This window comes from Podarcis gaigeae (assembly GCF_964106915.1).
Source record: "Podarcis gaigeae genome assembly, chromosome: 5".
Classification (NCBI taxonomy): domain Eukaryota; kingdom Metazoa; phylum Chordata; class Lepidosauria; order Squamata; family Lacertidae; genus Podarcis; species Podarcis gaigeae.
Genome location: NC_139681.1, coordinates 13856914 through 13874552, shown reverse-complemented (window position 1 = coordinate 13874552; position 17639 = coordinate 13856914). Strand labels below are relative to the sequence as shown.

General features: G+C 40.0%; 1 protein-coding gene across 4 annotated transcripts in view; it reads right to left on the bottom strand.

The window, feature by feature from the left end:
• Positions 1-16700: 16700 nt before the first annotated feature.
• WASHC2C (WASH complex subunit 2C) overlaps positions 16701-17639 on the bottom strand; it is a 45308-nt gene continuing 44369 nt past the window's right edge. For all 4 annotated transcript variants that reach the window (XM_083738247.1, XM_083738249.1, XM_083738248.1 and 1 more), the window contains one exon: positions 16701-17122. In XM_083738247.1, coding sequence (XP_083594373.1) covers positions 16983-17122 — 140 coding nt within the window. In that variant the 3' untranslated portion in view covers positions 16701-16982. The remainder of the gene's footprint in view (positions 17123-17639) is intronic.

The window sequence follows — 17639 nt, the reverse complement described above, 5'->3', positions numbered from 1 at the left end:
CACTTTCTAGGATGTCTGGCTCAAGGTCAGCAACCACACTACCTGGGGTGTACGAGACATCCATATCTTTCTGGTATAATTCCTCTGTGTATTCTTGCCACCTCTTCTTGATGTCTTCTGTTTCTGTTAGGTCCTTACCACTTTTGTCCTTTATTATGCTAATCTTTGTACGAAATGTTCCTTTCATATCTCCAATTTTCTTGAACAGATCTCTGGTTCTTCCCATTCTGTTGTTTTCCTCTATTGTTTGCATTGCTCATTTAAGAAGGCCTTCTTGTCTCTCCTTGCTATTCTTTGGAAATCTGCATTCAATTTCCTGTATCTTTCACTATCTCCCTCGCATTTTGCTTGCCTTCTCTCCTCCGCTATTTGTAAGGCCTCGTTGGACAGCCACTTTGCTTTCTTGCATTTCCTTTTCATTGGGATGGTTTTCGTTGTTGCCTCCTGTACAATGTTACGAGCCTCCATCCATAGTTCTTCAGGCACTCTGTCCACCAAATCTAAATCCTTAAACCTGTTTGTCACTTCCACTGTGTATTCATAAGGGATTTGACTTAGATTATATCTTACCGGCCCAGTGGTTTTTCATACTTTCTTCAGTTTAAGCTTGAATTTTGCTATAAGAAGCTGATGATCTGAGCCACAGTCAGCTCCAGGTCTTGTTTTTGCTGACTGTATAGAGCTTCTCCATCTTTGGCTGCAGAGAATATAATCAATCTGATTTCGATGCTGCCCATCTGGTGATGTCCATGTGTAGAGTCGTCTCTTGTGTTGTTGGAAAAGCGTGTTTGTGATGACCAGCTTGTTCTCTTGACAGAACTCTATTAGCCTTTGCCCTGCTTGGTTTTGATCTCCAAGGCCAAACTTGCCAGTTGTTCCTTTTATCTCTTGCCTCCCTACTTTAGCATTCCAATCCCCTATAATGAGAAGAACATCCTTCTTTGGTGTCACTTCTATAAGGTGTTGTAAGTCTTCATAGAATTGGTCAATTTCAGTTTCTTCAGCACCAGTAGTTGGTGCATAAACTTGGATTACTGTGATGTTAAAAGGTCTGCCTTGGATTCGTATCGAGATCATTCTATCATGCGATTCTATGTATAACTCCATACCATCCAACATTTCTCCCATGAACATAGGGACGTCCTAAGGAAAAGCAGGATAACATCAGAAACCAGAACAGCTTCAATAAATCTGGGACTGTCCCGGGAAAATTAGGGACAACTGGAAGGTTTGCAAAAGTGGGAAAGTTAAGATCAAGGAACAAGAGAGAAGTCATGAGTGAAGGGCAAGCCAAAGGAGAGGTTGAGGGAGGAGGCTTATGGGTTTGTTCTTGTTCTTGTTTTTATTGTGTATTTTGTGTTTTTTACCTTGCATTTTTAAGTTGTAAACCAACCTTAAATCTACGGATGAAGGGCAGTATATACAATTAATAAAATAGTAACAATACTATTTGTTACTATAGACAGGCATGCCATTGTTCAGGAAGGTCTACTGTATAAATAGGGGTATAAATAGTAAAGTAGGATAAGTAATAGAGTAGCAGTAGTAAAGTGGAAGTAAAGTGGTAGTAAAGCAATAGTAAACCAGTAGTGAAGTAACAGTTAAGTAATGGTAAAACAATAGTAAAGTGGTGGAATAGTAGTAAAATAGCAGTAAAGTAGTAGTAAAACAGTAGTAAAGTAGTAGTAGTAATACAGTAGTAAAATAGTAGTAAAATGGTAGTAAGGCAGTAGTGAAACAGCAGTAAGTAACTTTAGTAGTAGTTCTAGTAAAGCGGTAGTAAAATGGTCCAATAGTAAAGCGGTGGAAAAGTAGTAAAATAGCTTTAAAGTCGTAGTAAAGTAGTAGTAAACTAGTAGTAAGGTAGTAGTAAAGCTGTAGTAAAGTAGTAGTAAAGCTGTAGTAAAGTAGTAGTAAAGTACTAGTTAAGTAGTAGTAAGAATGACCTTGGAAGTGTTCATTGTACAAAAAGGTGCCATGTTGGTAGCCTCAATCACAGAGGCTTTTCCAGTTGTTTCCATATAAAGTAGTGGGGCGGGGGGGAATGGCTTCTCAGTGTTTGTATGTTGATCCCTGTTTACACTATTATGTTAAAAAGTACACCAGAATTTAGTGGCGTTGGATATTTTGGGTCCCAAAATATCCCCGCCACCAGTGGCTGCATAAAATCCCTTAGTCAGAACGGAGCGATGGGCAACACACTGTCGTGAGTCGGGAGCTGTGTGAGGATCCAGTAGTCAAAATAAGGGATTTGACTTACATTATATCTTAACGGCCCAGTGGTGTTTCCTACTTTCTTCAGTAGGCACCATTTTTGAGTGAATGGCCGAAAGTCAGATTTTTGATGTAATTGTGACCCCGGGGCTTAGGGATTTTTCAAAAAAAAAAAAAATCTGCAAGTTAGGTTGTTGAGGGCTGATTTCTTTTCCTGTGATAAAAAGCCTTCTATTTCGGCCGCCAAACCTCTCAGGGGAGCATTTGCAACCGTTTGGCACCATTTCTGAGTGAATGGCCGAAAGTGAGATTTTTGATGTAATTGTGACCCCCGGGGCTTAGGGATTTTTTCAAAAAAATCTTTTTCTGCCGGTTAAGTTGTCAAGGGCTGATTTCTTTTCTTGTGATAAAAAGCCTTCTGTTTCGACCGCCAAAGCTCTCAGGGGAGCATTTGCAACCGTTTTGCCCCATTTTTGAGTGAATGGCCGATATGCAGATTTTTGATGAAATTGTGACCCCGGGGCTTAGGGATTTTTTTAAAAAAGAATTCTGCAGGTTAAGTTGTTGAGGGCTGATTTCTTTTCCTGTGATAAAAAGCCTTCTATTTGGACCGCCAAACCTCTCAGGGGAGCATTTGCATCCGTTTGGCACTATTTTTGAGTTGTGGATTAGTAGTAAAATAGATTTAAAGTAGTAGTAAAGTAGTAGGAAAAATGGTAGTAAAGTAATAGTAAAATGATAGTAAAACAGTAGTGAAGTAGCAGTAAAGCAGTAGTAAAAGGGTAGTAAAGTAGTAGTAAAACGGTAGAAAAGTAGTAGTAAAATGGTAGTAAAGTAGTAGTAAAGCGGCAGTAAAGCAGTAGTAAAGTAGTAGTAAAACAATAGTAAAACAATAGTAAAGTAGTAGTAAAACAGTATTAAAGTAGTAGTAAGAATGACCTCAGAAGTGTTCGTTGTACCAATTTAGTCAATTTTGGAATCCTGTTGTAATATCTGAGAGACATTAACCTTGTTAACCTTGTTACCTCTATATCTTACCCACATAGTATATTACATTATACAGTATACTAGGAAGAACTAAACTTAAATATACAAATGCCGAACGGTTCTAAGAAGGGGGTGGCAACACCAGCGGAAAGGAGGCCTTCAAGACAAGAAGAGGGGAAGGAGGCAAGAGAAATTAGAGATTATGATAGCTTGATGGCCGAAATAAGAAAGGAATTTAAAAGTAATGAACAGTATATTGAGAGAAAATTGATGGAGGTACAAGATACTCTAGACAAAATATTGGAGGAAGTGGTAGGGGAACTGAAAGGGAAAGTTAAGGATCTCTCGGTAAAAGCTAAGGTTTTGGAGGATTCAGTGAAAAGGGTTCAAAAGGACACGAAAGACAGTAGGAAAGAGATGGACAGGATTAGATTAGAAGTTAAAGAAATAGGAGCAACACAGGAAGAGTTGTTGGACAACATGGCTATGACGCAGTTGCAACAAAACCAATCTAACCTAAAACTTAGAGGAATACCAGAGGATTTAAATGAGAATATTAGAGCTAAAGTGGTGAAAGAGCTGGCAATATGGCTAGATAGAAAAGAAGAAGAGATAAACCATTGCTTGGTAAACGTATTTCGAATAAGAACAAAATCGGCCAAGGCCAGAGGGAAAAAATTGCCAGGAGATGTAATTGCCATGTTTAACTCAGATAAGAAACGAAATTTTGAAACAGAACTATGTCAAAAGGTTATATATTGAAGAAAACCCAATTATTATTTACAAAGAGATTCCTTCGAGATTTCTTCGAAGGAGGGACCCATATAAAAAATTAACAAATCAACTGAAGAAAAATGGGATCTTGTATAGATGGGAGTTTCCGGAAGGTATTTCATTCTATTTCAAAGAAAAAAAGTTTAAACTGTCCACTATCTCAGAACTTCAAAAATTTGCAAGGAGATACGAGAAGGACCTGGGGAAAATGATGGGGGAGGAGGAGGTAGAGAACCAGCAAGGAGAAGAAAAAGGAGGGAGTGAAGAAGAAGAAAGAGAGGAGAGCTCAATAGGAGAAAGAGAAGAACTAGAGGAAGGAGACAAAGAACACTAAATTGTATATAGGTTTAATAAGTTAATTAAATAGTATATAACAGATGGCATTAAAAATACTAAACTGGAATGTGAATGGATTGAACAATAAAAATAAAAGGAATCAGATTACACACATATTACTGAAAAAGAACTGTGACTTAATATGTCTCCAAGAGACGCACATAATAAATAAGCATAAGAGATTACTAAGCAATAAGAGATTGGGAATAGATTTTGTGACATCAGATAGAGTGAAGAAAAGAGGGGTGGTAATATACATAAAGGAAAAATATGATCCACAATTATTATACAAAGATGACCAAGGGAGAGTAGTCATTGTTCAAATGGTGTTTCAGGGAGAAAAAATAATTGTTGTGGGAATATATGCTCCAAATGATAAAAAAAATCAGCCTTTTATTTGGAATTAGGAGACAAATTGATGGAATGGACGGACCAAAAAATGATATTGATGGGTGACTTTAACGGGGTGGTGTCCCCAAACCTAGATAAGTCAACAACAAAAATGAGAAGATGGAAGGTAAATTACCGAGATCCTTCTTTGATATGGTAAACAATCTGGGACTGATTGATGCGTGGAGACTTAAAACCCCCACTACAAAACAATATACTTTCTTCTCAAACCCAAATCAGAGTTGGGGGAGAATAGACAGCATTTGGATTTCGAAGGAACTAACTCAAAATCTAACTAAATCGGAAATTCTCCCAAGAACTATATCTGATCATAATGCGGTCTCCATTGAGCTAAAAGGTAGGGATATCCGAACGGTTAGATGGAGAATGAATGAATTTTTATTTAATGATCAGAAGATCGTAAATAAGGCAATAGAGACAATAGAAGACTATTTTAAATGGAATCTAAATGGGGAAACTGCTATAGAGACTGTGTGGGACGCAGGAAAGGCAGTTATGAGGGGCTTCTTAATACAGAAAAATAGTCAAGTAAGAAAAGAAAAAGAGACAAAGAAGGAACAGATCCTAACACAGATTATGGAAAATGAAAGAAAGTTGACTATCAACCCCAATGAGGAGATCGCAAAACAGAATATAAAGATATTACAAGCTAAATTTTCTACAATAATCGACCAAGAGGTAGAATGGAAAATTAAAATGATGAATCAGAGAATGTTTGAGTCAGCAAATAAGATAGGAAAATACCTGGCGTGGCAAATAAGAGAAAGAAGAAAACAAAATACGATTAGTAGGATAAGGGAAGGAGAAAGGATTGTGGAAGAGCCAAAAGAGATAAGAAAGATATTTCAAAAATATTACAAGGATTTATATAGAAGAGGAAAGGAAACAAAGCAAGAAATAGACCACTTTTTGCAAATGCATCACCTAAATGAATTTCAAAAGAAGAAAATGAGATATTAGACCAGACAATTACTCAAGAAGAGATAAAAAAGGCTATTAAAAGGATGAAAAGTGGGAAAGTCCCAGGGCCAGATGGCCTTTCGGCCAAATACTATAAAACACTAAGTAACCAAATATCCCCAGTGCTAGGAGAAGTGATGAATAATATATTAAAGGAAGGAAGGATCCCGAACACCTGGAAGGAAGCATATATTACCTTGATTCCTAAAAAAGATGCAGATACCCTGGAAGTGAAAAACTATAGGCCAATTTCATTATTAAATAATGATTATAAACTATTCACAGACATAATGGCAGAAAGACTAAAAAAGGTTTTGAACAACAAAATACATAAAGATCAAACGGGTTTCCTTCCAGGGAGGCAATTAAGGGAAAATGTAAGGAATCTGATAGATATTATTGAGTATTTGGATATGAGTACAGACAGACAAGCGGCCTTGGTATTTATAGACGCTGAAAAAGCGTTTGATAACATCTCATGGGAGTTCTTGAAGAAAAGTCTGGAAACGATGGGAATGGGAGAGAAATTTAGAAGAGGGATAGAAGCAATATATAAGGAACAGAAGGCAAAATTGGTAAAAAAACAACACCACAACAGAATATTTTGGTATATATAAAGGAACTAGACAGGGTTGCCCCCTGTCTCCTTTACTGTTTATAACGGTACTAGAAATACTGAATGAGAGACTGAGGGGGGCAACAGAAATAAAAGGAGTGCAGGTAGGAAAGAGGGAATATAAAATCAAGGCCTTTGCAGATGACATCGTACTAACTTTAGAAGACCCAAAAAAGAGTGTAAAAGAAGCTTTACTAAAGATTGACGAATTTGGAGCCGTGGCAGGACTTAAGATAAATAAAAATAAAACCAAAATGTTGGTTTAAAATTTAACAAAGGAAGAAATAATAGATTTAGAGAGAAGGACGGAAATTGCAGTAGCTAAGAAAGTGAAGTATCTTGGGATATGGGTCACAGCTAAGAACATAAATTTATATAAGGATAACTATGATGTCACCTGGAGGAGTATAAAGAAAGACATGGAATTTTGGAGGAGGATGAAACTCTCCTTTTTGGGGAGGATAGCTGTTGTCAAAATGAATATTCTGCCTAGAATGCTATTTTTATTCCAGACCATCCCCCTACTTAAAGACCTAAAACAATGCAAAGAGTGGCAGAGAGTCTTGGCAAAGTACCGTATTTTTCGCCCTATAGGACGCACCGGCCCATAGGACGCACCTAGTTTTCAGGGGGGGAAATCAAGGGGAAAAATATGATTCCCCCCCCCCCCGCAGCTCTGGGAGCAGCGGACAGCCTTTAAAGAGCGCAGGGCTTTTGCCTGCTTTTGCGGGAGGTGGGGGAATTCCCCCGTCTCCCGCAAAAGCCCACAGGAGGGAGAAGGGACGGACTCCGCCAGTCTGTCCCTTCTCCCTCCTTGGGGAAAAGCCCCCAAGAGCTGTGCGCTCTTTAAAGGCTGCGCGGCTCTTGCCAGCTTTTCTGCGAGGTGGGGGAATTCCCCCACCTCCCGCAAAAGCCAGCAAAGCCTCGCAGCCCCTTTAAAGAGCGCAGGGCTTTTGCCTGCTTTTGCGGGAGGTGGGGGAACTCCGCCAGTCCGTCCCTTCTCCCTCCTTGTGGAAAAGCCTGCTTTCTAACACCGCCAGCCTCCAAGCTGGGTTGGAGAGTAGCAGGAAGGCTTCGCGCCCCTTCCCACTGCCCCCCATCCTCTGGGGCTGGCGATGGGGGAAGCGCTGCTTTCCCCATCGCCAGCCTCCAAGCCGGGTTGGAGAGTAGCAGGAAGGCTTCGCGCGCCTTCCCACTGCCCCCCATCCTGTGGGGCTGGCGATGGGGGAAGCGCTGCTTTCCCCACCGCCAGCCTCCAAGCCGGGTTGGAGAGTAGCAGGAAGACTTCGCGCACCTTCCCACTGCCCCCCATCCTCTGGGGCAGGCGATGGGGGAAGCGCTGCTTTCCCCCCCGCCAGCTTCAAAGAGCAGACTCTCCTGGCTTCAGCAGAAGCAACGCAAAGCCTCTGGAGCGCAGGCTTCGGAGGCTTCGCGTTGCTATCTCTGAAGCCAAGGAGCCTGCATTTGCCCCATAAGACGCACACACATTTCCCCTTCATTTTTGGAGCTGGAAAAGTGCGTCTTATAGGGCGAAAAATACGGTATATCTGGCAGGGGAAAAGGCCACGGATAAAAATGAAAATTTTGATAGATAAAAAAGAAAGAGGGGGCTTTTCTCTCCCGGATCTAAGTCTATACTATGAAGCGGCCTGCATACTTTGGTTAAAAGATTGGATAAAACTGGAGAATAGAGATCTACTGGATTTAGAAGGCTTTAATAATTGGTACGGATGGCATTTGTACCTTTGGTATGGGAAAGTGAAGGTCCACAAGAGCTTACTAAATCATATTTTTAGAGGACCTTTATACCAATCATGGGAAAGGAATAAAAATCTCCTTGAAAAAAAGACCCCATGGTGGATCTCACCAATTGAGGCTTTAACGGTGAAGAAAACAAACATGGAGGAAAAAAACGCCACCTATGAAGAAATGTTAAGAAAAACAGACCAAGGGCCAAGACTTAGACCTTATGAAGAGATAAAAAATCTATTCACTGGGTGGTTGCAATACCACCAGGTGAATGATTTGCTAAAAGAGGACAAGAAGAAGTTGGGTTTTGATGACAAAAAATCAAAATTCAATGTAGAAGTAATAGAAGGTAAAAACAAAACCCTATCTAGAATCTATGACATACTTTTAGAGTGGTATACAAAGGACGAGGAGGTGAAGGAGGCAATGATTAAATGGGCAATTGACTTTGGTTATAACATTGATATCGAAAGGTGGCTGGAAGTGTGGAATTGTAACATAAAGTTTACAGCATGTATGTCTCTGAGAGAAAATGTTTGGAAGATGCTATATAGGTGGTACCACACCCCTGTGAAGTTGGCCAAAATGTATAGACTAAAAGATAAGAAATGCTGGAAATGTGGGGAGGTGGAGGGTGACCTATATCATCTATGGTGGACATGCAAAAAGGTGAAAGGCTTTTGGGAATCGGTTTCCAATGAGCTTAAAAGAATATTTAAATACACCTTTCCCAAAAGACCCGAAGCCTTTTTGCTGGGAATGACGGGTAAAGATATTAAGAAAGAAGATAGAACGATATTCCTCTATGCCACCACAGCAGCGAGAATATTATTGGCACAATATTGGAAAGTGGAAACTATCCCCAATATAAATGATTGGCAAATTAAAATGATAAAATACGCTGAGCTTGATAAATTAACAGGTAAATTAAGAGACCACGATGAACAGAAATCTCTGAAAAATTGGAGTAAATACTGGAACTATATTGGAATAAATGCTTAATGTGATTGGCGGGGTCAGAACAAATACTACCAGCGTGTGAATTTAGGTCTATAGATTAAAAATCAAATACGTAATGGAAGCAGATATTCGATACTTACCAAAAGGATGGAAGGAAGTCCAGGAGGTGTTTTGTGTGTGTGTGTGTGTGTGTGTGTGTTGTTTTTTTTGTTTTTTTTGTGTTTTTTATCTTGTACTGTTTTGCGAAATAGCCAGATTAATCTATCTTTGTATAGATAGAGAGAGGGAAAAGTTGGCTTGTATATCTTGACTGTTTTTTTTTGTTACAATTTTTTCTTTTGTATTTGGTTGTATGTTTGTTATGTGCATAACCTTAATAAGTATGTATTTGGAAAAAAAAAGTGTTCGTTGTACAAAAAGGCGCCATGTTGGTAGCCTCAATCAAGAGGTATTTCCAATTGTTTCCAGATAAAGTAGTGGAGCGGGGGGAATGGCTTCTCAGTGTTTGTATGTTGATCCCTGTTTACACTATTATGTTAAAAAGTACACCAGAATTTAGTGGCGTTGGATATTTTGGGTCCCAAAATGTCCCCGCTAGCAGTTGCTGCATAAAATCCTTTAGTCAGAACTGAGCGATGGGCAACACACTGTCGTGAGTCAGGAGCTGTGTGAGGAGCCCGTAGTCAAAACTGAGGTGAGGACAAAAGCATACCCTCCAACATTTCTCCGATGCAAATAGGGGTGCCCTGTTCTGTAACAACAATTTTACTACAGTGGTACCTCAGGTTAAGTACTTAATTCGTTCCGGAGGTCCGTTCTTAAACTGAAACTGTTCTTAACCTGAAGCACCACTTTAGCTAATGGGGCCTCCTGCTGTCGCCGCGCCGCCGGAATATGATTTCTATTCTCAGAAGCAAATTTCTTAACCTGAAGCACTATTTCTGGGTTAGCTGAGTCTGTAACCTGAAGCATCTGTAACCTGAAGCATCTGTAACCTGAAACATATGTAACCCGAGGTACCACTGTATTTATACCACATCCATCTGCCTGGGTTGCTCTAGCCACTCTGGGCGGCTTCCAAAACATATAAAAAGGTAATAAAACAGTAAACATTAAAAAAACTTCCCTATGTTGTTGTTGTTTAGTCGTTTAGTCGTGTCCGACTCTTCGTGACCCCATGGACCAGAGCACGCCAGGCACCTCTGTCCTCCACTACCTCCCGCAGTTTGGTCAAACTCATGCTGGTAACCTCGAAAACACTATCCAACCATCTCGTCTTCTGTCGCCCCCTTCTCCTTGTGCCCTCCATCTTTCCCAGCATCAGTGTCTTCTCCAGGGAGTCTTCTCTTTTCATGAGGTAGCCAAAGTACAGGAGCCTCAGCTTCACGATCTGTCCTTCCAGTGAGCACTCAGGGCTGATTTCCTTAAGAATGGATGCGTTTGATTTTCTTGCAGTCCATGGGACTCTCAAGAGTCTCCTCCAGCACCGTAATTCAAAAGCATCGATTCTTCGGCGATCAGCCTTCTTCATGGTCCAGCTCTCACTTCCATACATCACTACTGGGAAAACCATGGCTTTAACTATACGGACCTTTGTTGGCAAGGTGATGTCTCTACTTTTTAAGATGCTGTCTAGGTTTGTCATTGCTTTTCTCCCAAGAAGCAGGCGTCTTTTAATTTTGTGGCTGCTGTCACCATCTGCAGTGATCATGGAGCCCAAGAAAGTAAAATCTCTCACTGCCTCCATTTCTTCCCCTTCTATTTGCCAGGAAGTGATGGGACCAGTGGCCATGATCTTCGTTTTTTTGATGTTGAGCTTCAGACCATATTTTGTGCTCTCCTCTTTCACCCTCATTAAAAGGTTCTTTAATTCCTCCTCACTTTCTGCCATCAAGGTTGTGTCATCTGCATATCTGAGGTTGTTGATATTTCTTCCGGCAATCTTAATTCCAGCTTGGGATTCATCCAGCCCAGCCTTTCGCATGATGCATTCTGCATATAAATTAAATAAGCAGGGAGACAAAAGACAGCCTTGTCGTACTCCTTTTCCAATTTTGAACCAATCAGTTGTTCCATATCCAGTTCTAACTGTAGCTTCTTGTCCCACATAGAGATTTCTCAGGAGACAGATGAGGTGATCAGGCACTCCATTTCTTTAAGAACTTGCCATAGTTTGCTGTGGTCGACACAGTCAAAGGCTTTTGCATAGTCAATGAAGCAGAAGTAGATGTCTTTCTGGAACTCTCTAGCTTTCTCCATAATCCAGCGCATGTTTGCAATTTGGTCTCTGGTTCCTCTGCCTCTTCTAAATCCAGCTTGCACTTCTGGGAGTTCTCGATCCACATACTGCTTGAGCCTTCCTTGTAGAATTTTAAGCATAACCTTGCTAGCGTGTGAAATGAGTGCAATTGTGCGGTAGTTGGAGCATTCTTTGGCACTGCCCTTCTTTGGGATTGGGATGTAGACTGATCTTCTCCAATCTTCTGGCCACTGCTGAGTTTTCCAAATTTGCTGGCATATTGAGTGTAGCTCCTTAACAGCATCATCTTTTAAAATTTTAAATAGTTCAGCTGGAATACCATCACTTCCACTGGCCTTGTTATTTGCAGTGCTTTCTAAGGCCCATTTGACTTCACTTTCCAGGATGTCTGGCTCAAGGTCAGCAACCACGCTACCTGGGATGCACGAGACATCCATATCTTTCTGGTATAATTCCTCTGTGTATTCTTCCCACCTCTTCTTGATGTCTTCTGCTTCTGTTAGGTCCTTACCACTTTTGTCCTTTATTATGGTAATCTTTGTACGAAATGTTCCTTTCATATCTCCAATTAGTAGTAGTTCTAGTAAAGCGGTAGTAAAATGGTCCAATAGTAAAGCGGTGGAAAAGTAGTAAAATAGCTTTAAAGTCGTAGTAAAGTAGCAGTAAAGTAGTAGTAAAGTAGTAGTAAAACAGTAGTAAAGCTGTAGTAAAGCTGTAGTAATGTAGTAGTAAAGTAGTAGTAAAGCTGTAGTAATGTAGTAGTAAAGTAGTAGTAAAGCTGTAGTAAAGTAGTAGTAAAACCAGATCTCTGGTTCTTCCCATTCTGTTGTTTTCCTCTATTGTTTGCATTGCTCGTTTAAGAAGGCCTTCTTGTCTCTCCTTGCTATTCTTTGGAAATCTGCATTCAATTTCCTGTATCTTTCACTATCTCCCTCGCATTTTGCTTGCCTTCTCTCCTCCGCTATTTGTAAGGCCTCGTTGGACAGCCACTTTGCTTTCTTGCATTTCCTTTTCATTGGGATGGTTTTCGTTGTTGCCTCCTGTACAATGTTACGAGCCTCCATCCATAGTTCTTCAGGCACTCTGTCCACCAAATCTAAATCCTTAAACCTGTTTGTCACTTCCACTGTGTATTCATAAGGGATTTGACTTAGATTATATCTTACCGGCCCAGTGGTTTTTCATACTTTCTTCAGTTTAAGCTTGAATTTTGCTATAAGAAGCTGATGATCTGAGCCACAGTCAGCTCCAGGTCTTGTTTTTGCTGACTGTATAGAGCTTCTCCATCTTTGGCTGCAGAGAATATAATCAATCTGATTTCGATGCTGCCCATCTGGTGATGTCCATGTGTAGAGTCGTCTCTTGTGTTGTTGGAAAAGCGTGTTTGTGATGACCAGCTTGTTCTCTTGACAGAACTCTATTAGTCTTTGCCCTGCTTCGTTTTGATCTCCAAGGCCAAACTTGCCAGTTGTTCCTTTTATCTCTTGCCTCCCTACTTTAGCATTCCAATCCCCTATAATGAGAAGAACATCCTTCTTTGGTGTCACTTCTATAAGGTGTTGTAAGTCTTCATAGAATTGGTCAATTTCAGTTTCTTCAGCACCAGTAGTTGGTGCATAAACTTGGATTACTGTGATGTTAAAAGGTCTGCCTTGGATTCGTATCGAGATCATTCTATCATGCGATTCTATGTATAACTCCATACCATCCAACATTTCTCCCATGAACATAGGGACGTCCTAAGGAAAAGCAGGATAACATCAGAAACCAGGACAGCTTCAATAAATCTGGGACTGTCCCGGGAAAATTAGGGACAACTGGAAGGTTTGCAAAAGTGGGGAAGTTAAGATCAAGGAACAAGAGAGAAGTCATGAGTGAAGGACAAGCCAAAGGAGAGGTTGAGGGAGGAGGCTTATGGGTTTGTTCTTGTTCTTGTTTTTATTGTGTATTTTGTGTTTTTTACCTTGCATTTTTAAGTTGTAAACCAACCTTAAATCTACGGATGAAGGGCGGTATATACAATTAATAAAATAGTAACAATACTATTTGTTACTATAGACAGGCATGCCATTGTTCAGGAAGGTCTACTGTATAAATAGGGGTATAAATAGTAAAGTAGGATAAGTAATAGAGTAGCAGAAGTAAAGTGGTAGTAAAGCAATAGTAAACCAGTAGTGAAGTAACAGTTAAGTAATGGTAAAACAATAGTAAAGTGGTGGAATCGTAGTAAAGTAGCAGTATAGTAGTAGTAAAACAGGAGTAAAGTAGTAGTAGTAATACAGTAGTAAAATAGTAGTAAAATGGTAGTAAGGCAGTAGTGAAACAGCAGTAAGTAACCTTAGTAGTAGTTCTAGTAAAGCGGTAGTAAAATGGTCCAATAGTAAAGCGGTGGAAAAGTAGTAAAATAGCTTTAAAGTCGTAGTAAAGTAGCAGTAAAGTAGTAGTAAAGCAGTAGTAAAGCTGTAGTAAAGCTGTAGTAATGTAGTAGTAAAGCTGTAGTAAAGCTGTAGTAATGTAGTAGTAAAGTAGTAGCAAATCTGTAGTAAAGCTGTAGTAATGTAGTAGTAAAGTAGTAGCAAATCTGTAGTAAAGCTGTAGTAAAGTAGTAGTAAAGCTGTAGTAAAGCTGTAGTAAAGTAGTAGTAAAGCTGTAGTAAAGTAGTAGTAAAGCTGTAGTAAAGTAGTAGTAAAGCAGTAGTAAAGTAGTAGTAAAGCTGTAGTAAAGTAGTAGTAAAGCTGTAGTAAAGCTGTAGTAAAGTAGTAGTAAAGTAGTAGTAAAGCTGTAGTAAAGTAGTAGTAAAGCTGTAGTAAAGCTGTAGTAAAGTAGTACTAAAGCTGTAGTAAAGCTGTAGTAAAGTAGTAGTAAAGCAGTAGTAAAGTAGTAGTAAAGTAGTAGTAAAGCTGTAGTAAAGTAGTAGTAAAGCTGTAGTAAAGCTGTAGTAAAGTAGTAGTAAAGTAGTAGTAAAGCTGTAGTAAAGCTGTAGTAAAGTAGTAGTAAAGCTGTAGTAAAGTAGTAGTAAAGCTGTAGTAAAGTAGTAGTAAAGCTGTAGTAAAGCTGTAGTAATGTAGTAGTAAAGCTGTAGTAAAGTAGTAGTAAAGCTGTAGTAAAGTAGTAGTAAAGCTGTAGTAAAGCTGTAGTAAAGTAGTAGTAAAGCTGTAGTAAAGTAGTAGTAAGGCTGTAGTAAAGTAGTAGTAAAGCTGTAGTAAAGCTGTAGTAATGTAGTAGTAAAGCTGTAGTAAAGTAGTAGTAAAGCTGTAGTAAAGCTGTAGTAATGTAGTAGTAAAGTAGTAGCAAATCTGTAGTAAAGCTGTAGTAAAGTAGTAGTAAAGCTGTAGTAAAGCTGTAGTAAAGTAGTAGTAAAGCTGTAGTAAAGTAGTAGTAAAGCAGTAGTAAAGTAGTAGTAAAGCTGTAGTAAAGTAGTAGTAAAGCTGTAGTAAAGCTGTAGTAAAGTAGTAGTAAAGTAGTAGTAAAGCTGTAGTAAAGTAGTAGTAAAGCTGTAGTAAAGTAGTAGTAAAGTAGTAGTAAAGCAGTAATAAAGCAGTAGTAAAGCAGTAGTTAAGTAGTAGTAAGAATGACCTTGGAAGTGTTCATTGTACAAAAAGGCGCCATGTTGCTAGCCTCAATCAGAGAGGTTTTTCCAGTTGTTTCCATATAAAGTAGTGGATCGGGGGGAATGGCTTCTCAGTGTTTGTATGTTGATCCCTGTTTACACTATTATGTTAAAAAGTACACCAGAATTTAGTGGCATTGGATATTTTGGGTCCCAAAATGTCCCCGCCAGCAGTGGCTGCATAAAATCCCTTAGTCAGAACGGAGCGATGGGCAACACACTGTCGTGAGTCAGGAGCTGTGTGAGGAGCCAGTAGTCAAAATAAGGGATTTGACTTAGATTATATCTTAACGGCCCAGTGGTGTTTCCTACTCTCTTCAGTAGGCACCATTTTTGAGTGAAATTCAAAAAGTCAGATTTTTAATGAAATTGTGACCCCAGGGCTTAGGGATTTTTTCAACAAAATCTTTTTCTGCCGGTTAAGTTGTCGGGGCTGATTTCTTTTCGTGTGATAAAAAGCCCTCTTTTTCGACCGCCAAACCGTTAAGGCGAGCATTTGCAACTGTTTGGCACCATTTTTGAGTGAAATTCAAAAAGTCAGATTTTTTATGAAATTGTGACCCCAGGGCTTAGGGATTTTTTCAACAAAATCTTTTTCCGCCGGTTAAGTTGTCGAGGGCTGATTTCTTTTCGTGTGATAAAAAGTCTTCTGTTTCGACCGCCAAACCTCTCAGGGGAGCATTTGCAACCGTTTGGCAGCATTTTTGAGTGAATTGCCAAAAGTCATATTTTTAATGAAATTGTGACCCCGCGGCTTAGGGATTTTTTCAAAAAAACCTTTTTGCCGGTTAAGTTGTCGAGGGCTGATTTCCTTTCCTGTGATAAAAAGCTTTTCTGTTTCGACCGCCAAACCTCTCATGGGAGAATTTGCCACCGTTTGGCACCATTTTGGAGTGAATTGGAGAACGTCAGGTTTTTGTTGAAATTGTGACCCTGGGGCTTAGGGATTTTTTCAAAAAAATATTTTCCTTCCGGTTAAGTTGTCGAGGGCTGATTTCTTCTCCTGTGATAAAAAGCCTTCTGTTTCGACCGCCAAACCTCTCAGGGGAGCATTTGCCACCGTTTGGCACCATTTTGGAGTGAATTGGAGAACGTAAGGTTTTTTATGAAATTTTGAGCTGGTAGCTTATGAACACTTTCCAACCATCTCGTCTTCTGTCGCCCCCTTCTCCTTGTGCCCTCCATCTTTCCCAACATCAGGGTCTTTTCCAGGGAGTCTTCACTTCTCATGAGGTGGCCAAAGCATTGGAGCCTCAGCTTCACGATCTGTCCTTCCAGTGAGCACTCAGGGCTGATTTTCTTCAGAATGGAGAGGTTTGATCTTCTTGCAGTCCATGGGACTCTCAAGAGTCTCCTCCAGCACCATAATTCAAAAGCATCCATTCTTCAGCAATCAGCCTTCTTTATGGTCCAGCTCTCACTTCCATACATCACTACTGGGAAAATCATAGCTTTAACTATATGGACCTTTGTTGGCAAAGTGTAGGAACTTACTTAGCCTTTACTCTTCCCAAAGATAGCCTTTCTCCTAGATGAGCTACCTTTCCAGATTGGCAAGCCCCACCTGCCCCTCCTTTCTCTCTGCAGCACGTGCAGAAACCACCTTGACTGTTGGACTGACTCTCTGAGACCCACTGGCTACCCCCATTAAGTTTAGCCAGTCATTCGAAGCCACATCCTGGCAGCTTCTAGGAGCCACAGGTGAGAGCTAAGTGCAGGGTGGAGACTCAAGGTGCAACCCAAAAGGAGCATGTGTCCCCCACCAGAGGTCCTACCCCTTTCCCCTAACACCCCATACACAAAAACTGGTTTTACAAATTGTATTTATCAATATCAGATTTATTTTGACAGTTCTGATTAATAAAATCTATACTCTGTACAAAAGATACATTAGCAGGTCAATGCATAAGCTACTGAACTGGAACAGAAGTGCTACAGGGTACTGAAATTATTTTTGGAACACTGTGTTTCTTTTGATGCCCTGGAAGGAAAAATATTTAGATGCGAGCCTGAACAGCTCCGTCATACCAGGAGTTTAATCGGAAAGCAAGGGAATTAGTACTGGGCAGGATAAGAGTGTAACAGAAGAGTCAACGGCTACATTTTCATTGACCTTCAAATACATTGAGCGGGTCTTCAAATGTACTTGATGTTCTGATTTCGGATTTAGTTCCTGAAGCTGCCTGAAAGGACTGGGCCTTCTTGATGGTTGTCTTGGATAGACTACTAGGTGAGAAGATATCATCTAAAGACGCACACACACACACACACACACACAGAGAGAGAGAGAGAGAGAGAGAGAGAGAGAATGGGAAATGGAAACACACAATTACTGCCAGTGGTTAAAAAAAAGCTACATTTGGCTGAGAATGTTGTCTGTGAGCAAATGTGATGAACCTGGTTTATATTGCCAATGACTTCTAAAGTTTTGCCAACTTGATATTGTTGGCTTCAATTTTAAAAGGGAGACAGACACTACTAGGTTTGTGTGTGTTTTGTCACCTTTCACCACCACCCCTTTCTACCCATTGCTGAATTGTTTTAAAGGCAATGGTCATGGAAAATTCCAAGCTCCTGCTCAGATTATATCAGACTCGAAAATTACATGATCTGCCTCAAGTATTAACTTGACAATATTCTGTCTCTTGCCATTTTAATGATCTTGAAAGATACTCATCAGTGCACGTTACATAGGGAGATAGTACTCTTTTCTATTTTTTCCTATTAAAAGGCGGAACTTTAGTTTCCATAAGATTCTTGTT